Source organism: Polyodon spathula, chromosome 9 (genome assembly GCF_017654505.1).
Source record: "Polyodon spathula isolate WHYD16114869_AA chromosome 9, ASM1765450v1, whole genome shotgun sequence".
NCBI classification, from domain to species: domain Eukaryota; kingdom Metazoa; phylum Chordata; class Actinopteri; order Acipenseriformes; family Polyodontidae; genus Polyodon; species Polyodon spathula.
In genome coordinates, this window is record NC_054542.1 from 14,622,399 (window position 1) to 14,636,373 (window position 13,975).

General features: G+C 38.4%; 1 protein-coding gene across 2 annotated transcripts in view; it reads left to right on the top strand.

The window, feature by feature from the left end:
• LOC121320421 (protocadherin-16-like) overlaps positions 1–13,975 on the top strand; it is a 202,422-nt gene that overhangs the window by 120,723 nt on the left and 67,724 nt on the right. For both annotated transcript variants that reach the window (XM_041258742.1, XM_041258743.1), the window contains exons 3-5: positions 10,559–10,747; positions 11,043–11,274; positions 12,368–12,604. In XM_041258742.1, coding sequence (XP_041114676.1) covers positions 10,559–10,747; positions 11,043–11,274; positions 12,368–12,604 — 658 coding nt within the window. The remainder of the gene's footprint in view (positions 1–10,558; positions 10,748–11,042; positions 11,275–12,367; positions 12,605–13,975) is intronic.

Below are 13,975 nucleotides of genomic sequence, written 5' to 3' on the forward strand. Positions count from 1 at the left end.
TCAAAAGAGGCATCATTGCTGTGTGAGTATAGTGTATCAAACAATATTTATAACACTTAATACATTGGGAAATAGCATTGTTGCAAATAGAGGGTGGGTATGTAAACTTTGACTTTTGACGACAACTATATATATATATATATATATATATATATATATATATATATATATATATATATATATATATACATGTATGTTAGTCATGCAAAATAGCCTAGTGCTTTGACTGCAAGGTTTTGGGTGTGATTCATAGAACCCATAGAATTCAACAGAAAACAAGTTCTGTATGTTGCAGGCTGTGTATCCAAAGCTTTAAAAAGCACTACTCTCCTGTTGCAGAAAGAAGATACACTAGCAATTTAAATCTAGTATTTGACCCTCTGTTTTTGAAATTTTTGGAAAAAAAAAAATCATTGAAGTGAATGTAAATAAAATAAAGGTAAAATGATTTTCTATCAACAATACTAGTTAGAAGAGTTGAACCTCCTAAATAAACCCTATTGAAAATCACAGCAGGAAGAATCTCTTAGTCCTTGGACAGAAGACCATCAATATGAGCACAGTGCAGGGTTAGTACTGCTAAGAAGACTGCTAGACTGCAGCAGCTATAAAGACCTACAGACACTGTTGTAATCTTGCTGCGCTCATACTGGAAGAGAAAGTATTACCGTCCCAAGTTAAACTGTCCGTTGCACAGTAGCTCAAAATAATCTTGAAGCAGACAGTCTTGCGCAGACATTTTCAGTTTGTTCTGGGTGTCCCCCTGTGGTTTGAGGTAATGAGACATCCACTGAGTATCAAAAGAAACGTATCCCTTATATTTAAACAACAAAAGAAACTTCACTTATATTTGGATAAAAATGACTCTGTTTTAGAGCAGGTGCAGTGACTTAACAGTTGACATCACGAAGATGCTGCAAAATGATCTGTCAATCTTGGGCAGGTGTTGTCGCACTTGGTCTCCCAGTTCGTGCCCGTTGTTATACCATCTCGCCAGTTTTGAAATTACTGGCTGTGAGCACCCAAGACGGCGAGCCATGGTACACTGCCCTAGTCCAGCCTCCAACAAGCCGTTTGCACGAAGGCGCTGCTCTCTTGACAGACGTGGTATATTGTGTTTTTTTTCTGTGATTTTCTTTATTGCTTTTATTCAATCTTGCAATTCAACAGCTGAAATCCCTCCATATCCAGTGTCCAATAAACTGTCTCACTAATTAGGTGATTAAGTGCATCTGCTTCAGTCATAGTCACTCAAGCGTGTCACGGTCAAGGATGAATGATCGAGTGATTAAAAATAAACCAAAAACATTTTGTCAATGTCCATCATTTATAGACCTTTTTTTTTTAAATAAATGTGTTATGATAGTGCTAAGTTTCTTTTGATGCTTGGTGTAGAGCTGAGGGATGGAAATGTTGCTGTCAACATGTCATAGACATTGGAAATGATTACTAGGAAGATCAAATTGAAAAGATCTTAGTGGGAGTGATTGTAATGACTCAGAGTTACTGCTTTAGGACACTGATCAGGATGATCAGGAAAGTGATCACTTTCACACAGATCAATACTTTCGGCAACTGTCCTCCTACAGCAATTACTGGCACTTACAGTTTATTTATAGTAGTTTTATTTAAACTACAAAAGCTTGTCAACCGTGATTAGATTGCAAACTTAATTTATGGGGAAATTGTGTGAGCTGAGATTGACAGCTTAGCTCATTCGAGAGATAACACCCCTACAGGGAGTGTAGTAGTCCACGTTTTGCGCAACATGACTAGAGTTCTGTTCAGGTCTTGGACAATTTAAATTGGGCCAGACAAACAACCTTGTTCAGTAGCAGAATTAAGCAAAGCCCTGCCTACAGCTTACAGGAATTGAGAGTTAAAATGAAACAGTAGCTTTTGTGAAAGGTGCCCCAGCAGATCAACGTCATAGCCGCACCTGTTTTTCTTGGAGCCAGCAGTGAAACAGACTCAGTTTTCTGTCTTAATATTTCTATTGAAGGCTTATTCGATGTCAAATTTAAATGGCAACAAAGGAGGTGTGATTGTACTGCACTCAAGATGAACTCACTCATAAACAGATGCCAAAGATTTGTCTACAGGCCTGTAGCCTGGAATTTCATTATAACACTTCAGCTGATCTTCCAAATTCTCCCTTAATCTGTACCCCTCAGTGTAACAGAACTCCCATCTCCAGAAAAATTTGTACCGCTCTATACTTTATCCCACTGTAATGGAACCCCCAACATTCTCCCAACCTTTCCCCTCTGTAGCTCACTGTAAAATAGCCCCCATATTTGAAACCCACTCACTCAGCTCCCTGATGTCATCCCTGCTCAGCTCTGTTTCACCTGTGCTGTGGACAGACTGATAGGCAGGTTTCAGTCTCTAGTACAGACATGCCTTTACCAGAATTTCATACACTCTAAATCCATCCCAAGATATTTCTTGTACATTTTTAACTTTCAGATAAATATATAATATATTTAATATATATGTTGTCCGGGTGCCAATGTTTTTTGAAAGCTGCGTGCCCAGAAAAATAAACATTTCATTCCTTTTTGTAGCTAAAATGGAAAGTTATTTAGATTTTTATTTCAATTGAAAAGGCTTTTATGCAGGGCTGTTCTGGACTGCTGTTTCTGTGCCATTGATTGAGATGAAATAGAGACTGTTCGCTTTCAATCTAGTTCTGCTGAACCCGATGAGACTCCACAGTTGCCTGTTTTTAAGTTGTCCAGCTTTCGTGGAGCATATATTCAATGTTATGGTGTCTTTGACCTACAGGGTCTGTTTTACTCAAGGGTTATGGACATGACCGAATGTTCCTCAAAACTATACGGTAGATTAATTAGAAAAATACAGAGCTGCATTATCCGATTTTCAGGAGGGGTGGTAAGCAATATATTTGTATTGAATTAAGGGCCTTATTGAAATTTGATTGAATGGAGAAAAAATGCTGCTGCCTCCTAAATCAGCTTTGTATTTTTTGACTGAATCATTGTTTATCAAGACAAATCAAATGCATCATTGTTCCTCTGATCAGCCATCAGTGGCTGTCTCGATTATGACCAATACCATGTACTGTTAACCACCTTTTAGACCTTCAATAACCAGTTTTGATGTATTTTATTTGTTATAGTACATAGCATTGTGTAGCAGGATAGCATCATGGCCCCTGGCTGTTACCAGCAGGAAGGTGACTCAGAGGCTGAAAGGCTGTAGTGAAAGTGCTAATATGCATGTGTGGCAGAGCAAAGCTCTGCCCTTTATAAATTGGCAGGGATGGGGTTAAATTCCCCTATGTGCCTGGGTTTATTGTGTTGAGGTGGCTGGGGTTGATTAGTTGATTAGGTTAATTAACGATCGATCAGCGCCCAGCCACCTGACATAAAAGGAGGCCTCTGCTTCCCATTAAGGGGAGGGAGCTAAGGAAGCAGGTTGGTGTTGGCATTGGTGTTGGTGTTGGCGTTGGTGTTGGTGTTGGTTGATTTTGATTTTCTGAATTTTCTCACCCAATGAAGGCATCGCCCAGCCTGGAAATCTTTATTTTTGTAAGTTTTGCTTTTTGTTTGGTTATTTGTGTTTTTCAATATCTTTATTTTCACCCTTGTGCCCTTTTTATTTTGTGTTTTTGGAATAAAAGTATTATTTTTTTTGAACTGCTGTTTTCTCTGGGCCTCTATCCACTCGCTAGCCTGTCACAGCACGTTTATTTACAAGTAACAAAACACAATAACAAATAAACAAAGGCACAAATAAAAAGTTAAACACAACAAGTCACGCACCACAACACTACTCTTTCACCATCAGACTAAGCATTCGCCTTCACTGGCTTACCCCCCAGAACCTAATCAATTATTCCACTGCAGGCTTCTGCCCTGCCACACATGGCAACAGAATATTCTGACCCATTTTTGCATCTCACTAGAAGAATGGAATTTGCTAACAAGTATTGAGTGCTTCATGGATTTATTTGGTTTAATTGATTTCTCTGAGGCTAGTGCAGTAGGTTGCTTCTCGATCAATTTCTCAGTGATTTGATTTTAAAATATAACAATAATAATTATATAATTATTTTGTAACCGTTTCTCTGTAGTGTCTTTTCCTTTCTAGGCCATGGTCAAAAGAAGGCTTCAGGTAAAGTAGGTCTTAAACAAACTCCCAGCTTCCAAGCGCTCTCACTCATAGCCATTGAACTTACAGCAAACTAGTTTCCCATTTGTCCAATCTTGGGAGATACCTTGTTCTAGTATACTGTTTAAGGTACAGTCAACTGCTGTTTTGTTAGACTGCATTTTAATTGCACACTGCAATGAGGCGGACTGCACCTCAACTACTTGGAGTCACAAGGTTAGAATTCTTACTGCAGTTACACTGTTGTGCAATCACAGGTCATTCCAGTTCTCTGTGGTTTTATTTTTTGGATGTGAAAACGACAAAAAGGTGGCTAGTGGGAAGGAAGGGGTTAAATAGAGAAGATTCTGTGTGTCATCCCCCCCCCCCCCCCCCCCCAAATCCATCCAACATCTAAATGATTATCTCACAGTTTCCAGCATCCCGTCCTGATTGGTTTATTTGCATTCTCTCGCCTGGGACCAGTTGTAATTGAGTTCATTTGTCGACTGACGTCTGCGGAGCCAAGGATCCCTGGAAATGTATTCCAGCGGCTGCAAGCTCTGAAACAGGAGAGAAGTGCAACCATCACTAATATATTAAACACACCCATCCATAAACATCTATCGTCTTGTCACTCGTTCTCGTAAACACACTCCGCTTAATGCAATCTAACTGGCAGCCCTCCTGCTGCTACAAACCCAGGTGGCCCAGGTGGTTCAGTGGATTTGGCAGTATTTCATAGACAAACAAAATTTAATTTAAAATAGAATCTGAGCTTAACATTGGAGATTTGTTCTGTCATGTGAAATATGATTATCTAGGGCCCTATTAAATTTGTTTTATTTATTTGTATTTTCTGATTTATTTTTTATTGATTTGTTTTTTTAATCTTTATTCAGTATTGGACTGCAATAGCAAAAATTATGATTCGACAGAAAAGACACCAACTATTTTAGCAAAACATTCTGCAATTATGTAAAATTAACACTTTTTTGTTTCTCACTTTTTTCAAGTAGTACACAGTAAGTGTGTCCAATAAGATAACACGACCACAGAGTCTCTTACTGTGAAGAGTCTCACTGCAGAATTTTAACACTTGAATAGTAAAAGAATAATTAACAGAAAATAATCAATCCTTGCAGAAGTGCTGCAGTTTTCTGCTCACTTATTAAATCTAAGCTTCTTAGGTGAGGATTCTCCAGTTGTAAAGGGACTTTTTAACATTCCAAAAGGCTGTTACTAGTGAGGTAACTTGGCCTGCACTGTAGTGGAAAAAATCCCTGCTCTGCTCTGCGTCTTTTAGCAACAACTAGCAATGTAGTTAATGTCCACCCTGCAGCACGGCAGCTACGACTACCTGTCCTGTATATAATAAGGTATCGTTTTTCTCCTCATCTGCCTTTGTCTGACTTTGAGCTGGTCTGGAGAATCCTAAGTGCTAGGAATGAACAACCTTCCATAATCCATTCAAATCATAATAGACAGAGTGAAAAAAGATTTATTTTAGATGGCACTGTCATCACTAATTGTTACCTAAGAGTACTCCTATGGAGTATTTAAAAGTTTCTGTTAAGTTCAAGTACAGATATTATATTAAGATATACATAGTTATAGTGCTTTTGAAAAAATAAAATTATGAGAGGTTGTGTTTTAAATAAACTTCTAAGGCCTGGACACACCAGCATGTTGCGTTGCTTCAGCTAGCGTCAGTTTTTGATATAATGGATTTCTATGTACTGTCCCACTCAGCGCAAAGGAATATCCTCTAGAAAGTGTCCATAGGGATGAATCGAGGGCATTTGCCATTTACTCCCACCTTTCACTTGCAGAGCTCTGCAACTCTACAAAATCAAACCACCCTGACTCTGACCCTAACCCAACCCTAACCTTATGCAACCCCTGCCCTAACCTAACCTCAAACCCAATACCTAACCCTAAACTTAACCATTAAGAATCTGATGCCCGCAGAACACTTTCTAGGGGATATTTAATGAATAAGTATTCAGTAACAAAAACTTTGTAAAATAATGGTAAGGTTGCAGTTAAAAATCACAAAAATCAGGAAATGGGACATTAAGGTTGCATGCAACTCACCCGTATTATGCCTATGCATCGCATCAGATATGACATCAGTAATGGCATCAGCAATGACATCAGCAATGACTGATCACATGACAAATGCTCCACCAAGACTGCCCAGAAGGACATTACCTGGGTGTGTTCATTGGTATGCAGAATATAGTGCCGCGAGCTATTCTTAGGAACTCATATGACAATAACGAGACAAATAAGCACAGTTTGGTTCTCATTCTCCATGGCACTGTTCTAGGAAAAAAAACCAAAACAAAACTAAAAATATTCCTTTTGCTGACTGAGATACATATTCAAATGCATTTGGTAAACCAATGGTCTTGGATAGATGTGTGACAATGCCATATTGCATAGTGGCAAGTGTGCCAACTTTTGCATTGGAAGTATCAGTAGTAATTATGCAACACCTATATCACATCTATAGACAATAATGCAAACAGTACCTGAGTGACAGTGAGCACAATGAAAGTGTTGTTTTGTCTATGATTGTGTCTATTTTGGCACGTACGCCAAGAAGCATGATAGCTACAGTCCAGCACAGAGAATTTTTTTTCCATCCATTTTTTCCTTCCAATGTCCATCTGGGCAGTCTTGGTGGAGCATTTGTTATGTGATTAGTTATGTGAACATTCATGTTAAAATTAATTACAAAAACAAAACATTTCTCTAGACATTACCTGTGACCTAAGCAAAGACATCTTTATATTGTCTTTTTTTTTCTAACATACACTAATATCCAGATATTATAAAAAATAAAAGATGCACTTCAGTGAGTTACAGGTTCTGTGACTGTAAACTAATGGTCTCTTAGTTTTTGATGACATCACAGAAACTCTCCAAAGGTTACTATTTTGGTAGTGTCATTCTGGGCAGTCTTGGTGGAGCATGTATCATGTGATTAGTCATTGCTGATGTCATTACTGATGTGATGTATGACATCATGTCTGATGCGATGCATAGGCATAACAGAGGTGAGTTAAGGTGTGCAACCTTAATGTCCCGTTAACTGACTTTTGTGATTTTGAACTGCAACCTTAATGTTATTTTAACAAAGTTTTTGTTACTGAATGTCTATTTATTTATTTATTTATTTTACTTGAATCTACTACAGTATTAATTTCTAAGTCCTACACACATGGAAGGGAATATGTTGTGCAGCAACCCATGGTGGAGACCACACAAAAAAAGCAACCAGCCAGGTATAATGCAGGTGAAACAGGACTGTTCTAAGAGATCTTAAAACACTGTAAAACACTGCATACCAACACATTTTTAGTTTTTCAGTCTCCACTTCATGGGTTGCTGCACAACATATTCCCTTCCATGTGTGTAGGACTTAGAAATTAATACTGTAGTAGATTCAAGTAAAATAAATAAATCTGAATCTATGAAAAAGACCTAGGAATTTTTGTTGAGTAAGAAATGTCTTCATCTAGACAATGTGGGGAAGCTATAAAAAAGGCTAACAAGATGCTCAGATAAATTGTGAAAAGTGTTGAATTTAAATCAAGGGAAGTAATGTTAAAACTGTCCAATGCACTAGTAAGACCTCATCTTGAATATTGTGTGCAGTTCTGGTCACCTCGCTATAAAAAAGATATTGCTGCGCTAGAAAGAGTGCAAAGAAGAGCGACCAGATTTATTCTGGGCTTAAAAGGCATGTCATATGCAAACAGGCTAAAAGAATTGAATCTGTTCAGTCTTGAACAAAGAAGACTACGTGGCGACCTAATTCAAGCATTCAAAATTCTAAAAGGTATTGACAGTGTCGACCCAAGGGACTTTTTCAGCCTGAAAAAAGAAACAAGGACCAGGGGTCACAAATGGAGTTTAGACAAAGGGGCATTCAGAACAGAAAATAGGAGACACTTTTTTACACAGAGAATTGTGAGGGTCTGGAATCAACTCCCCAGTAATGTTGTTGAAGCTGCCACCCTGGGATCCTTCAAGAAGCTGCTTGATGAGATTTTGGGATCAATAAGCTACTAACAACCAAATGAGCAAGATGGGCCGAATGGCCTCCTCTCGTTTGTAAACTTTCTTATGTTCTTATGTTCTTATAAAAATGTGAGATCAGCTACTGAATTGTGTCAACTGGCATATTACAGTCTTTATGAAACAACCTGTCCCTATACACAAAAACATGCTAGTTATCATCTATTACTGAAACATATATAATACTCCATTCAGCATACCGTGTACACAGTATCATGAACATGAGACATAAATGTAGCCTATAGTATAAATATTACAATTGATTGCAAATGTTAAACTTATTTAAGCATTTGAACCCGAAGTTGCGCTACTAGAATATGGATCCGTTAAAAAATTAAAAATAAATAGTTTTTATCTTGATTTTATGAAGAACTAGTTTGTGTTGCTAAGCATTTACCTAAGTATTCCATGAGTAATGCGGTATTCTCAGAAAACATCCATGGTCGTTCAGGTTTACCAAGTGGACCGTGTAGTCTATATAAATAGTAACTTTACACAGTACCGTATTTAATTTAAATATTATATTGACATGCAGCTGTTCGTACCCAGTTTTGTGAAGGTTTTTTTTTTTCTTTTTTTTAAGGGTTTGAGTGCACATATATTTGTGCAGCCAGCTTTTTTAAAACTGTTTTTGGTAATCATGCTGTTTGTTGTGTTCATAAAGTTTATTTAAAATGCTGTCAGGTGATCTGTTGCTGGTGATCGCTTAAATAAAGTTTGCATTCATTTTTTTTTTTTTTTTTTTTACAACTTGTGATTAAACCATAGTTAAACCATATTTTGTGAGCCGCAGATGGAAAAAAAACACAGAATCTATCACGTCCGCACTTTCCTGTCTGCACTGTGAAGGCGCGATTTCGATTGAATGGATTTTCTGTTAGGGTGTGTGAAGCAGAAGTCTTGGCGATTGTGCCTTTGGAGAGCGTTTTGCTGCTCAAGATCTTTGCTGTTTTCAACTTGTCTTATCAGTGAACCACAATGTTTTTGCATTTTTTAAAAGTATATATACTCCGGTAAACATAAATAATAATCACGGCAGCATTTTAGTGGTTGAAAGTGATACATTTCTTGCAAAAGGGAAACGAAGGATGAAAACACAAGAGTCTAAAGAAAGTGCAAAGAGACAGAAAGTTTATCATAGTAGTTTTATCTTGAGGTTAATGTTTCTGATGTTGAAAACATTAAATGGCACACATAATTATGCTGAGATGGGAAGTAAATGGTAACGTCATAAATATTTACAGTGCAGACTATTTTGTATTATTTATAATAAGTTTGCCGAATCGAAATTGAATACCAGTGTTTCCAAAGATATTCCTAAATGATGTCTTTTAATTATGTGCATTTGTGGCAATTTGGTTGACAGTGTGCTGGTGCAGGTGATTAAAGATCAGACAGACAATTGTAATCCAGGTGAAAATGTTTGTTTTATTTATTTTTATGTCCAGTGCCTGACGGCAAAACAAACAGTAAATAATAATGCTGGTAAGTAATACAGCGGCGTGTATTACTTACATTTATAATCCCTGGTTGGTCCCGAAATAATAGTCCCGTTATTGCATCCCCACAAAACACATACACAAGTCCGTTTAGCGCGTGAATTAGTGATTGTGGTACAATACAGTTTAAAGTGATACAAGTGAAGTGCTGTTCTGGGTTTGTGCTGGGCTCTGGTGACAGCTCCGGAACGTGTTAGCCATCTAGTGATTTACAAACACAGACGATTACTAACACAGATAAAATAAAACACTCAGGAATATTCTTAAAACACAGGTTTATTTTAGCAGTGGTTTCTGCGTCTCTCAAGGTCCTTCAAGTTCACAAACCAAACAAAGGAACAGATTACGATTGTCCGCCCCCCTTTACGTGCTGACACGCATGACCCCTTGGTAAACAAATGCAGCTGCCTTTACAATCTGCGGCTGACCTTCCAGGTCGATACGTTCTTGCCTTTTTCCAGACTGACCGACTTTCCGACCCAGGAAAGAACTGTCAAGTCAGCACATCCAAAGAACTCTGTCCTTGGTTAGCGCTCACAGGTCGGGAGGGAGATTTACAACCAAGGTTCATTATATTACTGTCACAGCATCCAAAGACATGTAATTAAGTTTTATGATATGATATATTAAGTAAATGAGGAGAAAAATGTGTGAATCAGATTATTCTGCCTTTTATTATAACTGTGGTACCATTTAGTAGAGCAAACATTATAAAGGGTACTTTAGCTAAACCTCCCGACAGAATGGGGTACAGTTTCAAAAAAAGGTTGAAAACCCCTCCTTAGAGTATAACATTTACCAGTTATAAAATGTCATAATAACATTAATACAGCAGAAGATTTTTTTTTGATCAGGTGACGGCAACAGATGCAGATGGAGGATCTTTTGGCACCATATTCTACTCCATAGGCTCTGGGATCGGCAGCGTGATCCCCACCCAGTTCACCATCGGGAAAGAGACGGGTCAGATATGTACCAGGTTTACCCTGGACCGGGACCGGGGGCCCTCCAGCTACGACTTCACTGTCACTGCTGTGGATGGGGTAAGCTTTTGAGCTGATAATACCCATGTATTCTTTCATTCAATATTACTATACATTATCATTTTACATAGTCTTTATTTTTTCAATTTCCAAAAAAGATACTGACAGAACATACAATCACTATACTGTAACTGCAAATACTACAATTGTAATTATCATCTGTGGTTGCACTGCTTTAATTCTGCAGTGTTCTTGAATTACTTTTTGGTTTCTCAGCAGTTTTACTGTACCCAGTCATGTCTGTGGCTATCACATGGTCAATGCAGCAAAGTTAGCTCTTTTTTTATCCCAACAGGGGGGGCTCAACTCCATGGCCTATGTGAAAGTGTTCCTGGTTGATATAAATGATAATAGTCCAGTTTTCTACCCGATCCACTATGCAGTCAGCCTCAGCACGCAGAGTGCACCTGGAACCTCTGTCATTAAGGTGACTGCCCACGATCAGGACGAGGGGCAGAATGGGAGGGTGACATACAGCACAGCCCCTGGAGGCAGCTCCCCATACTTCACACTCAACAAAGACACAGGTGAGCAGATTTACTATATGACCCAACAACTGAGAACTAGTGTGGTCTTGTGGTTGAACAGGAGGGACTGGTAGGCAGTATGGTCTCGTGGTTGAACAGGAGGGACTGGTAGGCAGTGTGGTCTCGTGGTTGAACAGGAGGGATGCAAGGTATACATCGCATAGTGGTTAGAATGGCTGCAATATTGTGTATGTGCTGTAAATATGTAAATGATACAGTGGCAAAGTTATTACACATTGCCAAATTTTACCTATGAAGGATAAGATGAACTGTCAGGAGATGATGAACAAGCAAGTAGGTAGAATAGGCAAGAGTACACCACTATATAAAGAGCAACAACATTTCCATTACCAGTGTCCACATTTTGTTTTTTTTATGTTTTTATTTAATTCTTTTTATTTTCCCTTTTAAGTACAATAAATCTGCCTATATCATCAAAAATCATATAGCATTGTAAAACAGGGCCACAAATATCCCACTGTATCTTGTGATTGATTATTTAAAGTTTAGGCTTAAAGAAAGACAGGCAGACAAACAGACAGACGGATAAGCAGATAGAGAGCATGATTCTGTGAGTGACACAGGTGCCATGTGACCTTTCCCAGGTTGTCTGGAGACAGCAATATTTTTGGGGATAGGTGTTTTTAGTCTGGGACCCCCTGTTTAGCATTCAAGCAGGAAGTAAAGCCCTATTCCATGGTGGTTGCCTTGGAAACCAGCCTTATAGATAAGCCCCTCTGTTATTTTTGGATGGGGAATCTTGTGATTTTCTCACTGTTTTGTTGTTTCAGCGCTGCAGGAGCCGGCTGTGCATTTTGAGTCTCTCGGCATGTAAAAGAAAAGCAGGATTGTGCAGTCCAAACTGGGAATTATTATATTGAAAGAAATAACCCTTATAAAAAAACTACCACACAGCTTTATCAGAGTTGAGAAACTGATACAAATTCTACCTCAAATTGAATCAGCTATAGCTGTGCTCTTACCCAGCAAATAGAGCGGGCCTGTTTCACAAATTTTTGGAAATAAGGTTTTTGAATTGCTGTATCTGAGACATTACAGATAAGAAATTAAACCTCTCTCTCTTTCTTTATAGGAGTCATCTCGCTGTCTCGCTCTCTCCATGGGAAGGCGAACTCTGTAATCCAGCTGGTAATCTCGGCACAGGACGGGGGTGGACTAACAGCAAAGGTCAACGCCCAGGTCAACATCAGTGTTGTTGCAGGCTCAGTGGTGCCTCCAGTGTTTGAACAAGCACACTACTTCTTCACTGTGTCCGAGGATGTCCTGAGGGGGACACAAGTAGGCATAGTGCGAGCAAGCAGTGGACACGGTCAGTGCTTCATCATTTACAATTATAAACATCTAGTCTTGCCCTTTATTTAACTAGTCTTGCCCTTTTAGTATATATATATATATATATATATATATATATATATATATATATATATATATATATATATATATATATATTGTGAGGCGAGAGTGTATTAAATGGAATGTCCAGACAGTAATTTATGTGTACAGAAATAAAATAATTTATTTTTATTATCTATACACAACAAAATAATTAAATAACAAAAGAAAACAAAATGGTGTGAGGGAAGGAGTGCAGGGGTGAAATCCAAAACAAACCGTGATGACTCGTCTTTAATCGTCTTCGTGGCGAACCATACATAAACAAAAAAAGACAAAAGAAATGTTAGTGTTTTTTTTGTTTTAAAAATCCCGCTGCACCAAACCAGTCTCTCCCTCCACCCGTTACTCCTCCTATTTTACTTTCGGACCAACCCCGAACACAGTAGTACGTTCCCTTTAGTATGTAATGTCCCGCCTCTGTAGTCAGTGGAACACCAATCCCCAACTGACAAGTGTCCTTATCCTTCACTTGACTCCAGTGGCTGGAATTTACATACTCGTACTTCCGCCCCTCACCAAGGTGCCGCCCCTCAAAAAGATGACTTTTGCCATGGTCACGAGATCTTGGTAAGGGAAGTCCCGAGTTGGTTTGATGCCATCTACTGTCGGGAGGCTGAATCACAGACCGAAATCCCTTTGACTCATCACATATATATATATATATATATATATATATATATATATATATATATATATATATATATATATATATATATATATATATATATATATATATATATATACAGTGGCTTGCGAAAGTATTGACCCCCCTTGGCATTTTTCCTATTTTGTTACCTTACAACCTGTAATTAAAATTGATTTTTTGGGGGTTTGTATCATTTGATTTACACAACATGCCTACCACTTTGAAGATGCAAAATATTTTTTATTGTGAAACAAACAAGAAATAAGACAAAAAAACAGAAAACTTGAGCGTGCATAAGTATTCACCCCCCCCAAAGTCAATACTTTGTAGAGCCACCTTTTGCAGCAATTACAGCTGCAAGTCTCTTGGCGTATGTATCTATAAGCTTGGCACATCTAGCCACTGGGATTTTTGCCCATTCTTCAATGCAAAACTGCTCCAGCTCCTTCAAGTTGGATGGGTTCCGCTGGTGTACAGCAATCTTTAAGTCATACCACAGATTCTCAATTGGATTGAGGTCTGGGCTTTGACTAGGCCACTCCAAGACATTTAAATGTTTCCCCTTAAAGCACTCGAGTGTTGCTTTAGCAGTATGCTTAGGGTCATTGTCCTGCTGGAAGGTGAACCTCCGTCCCAGTC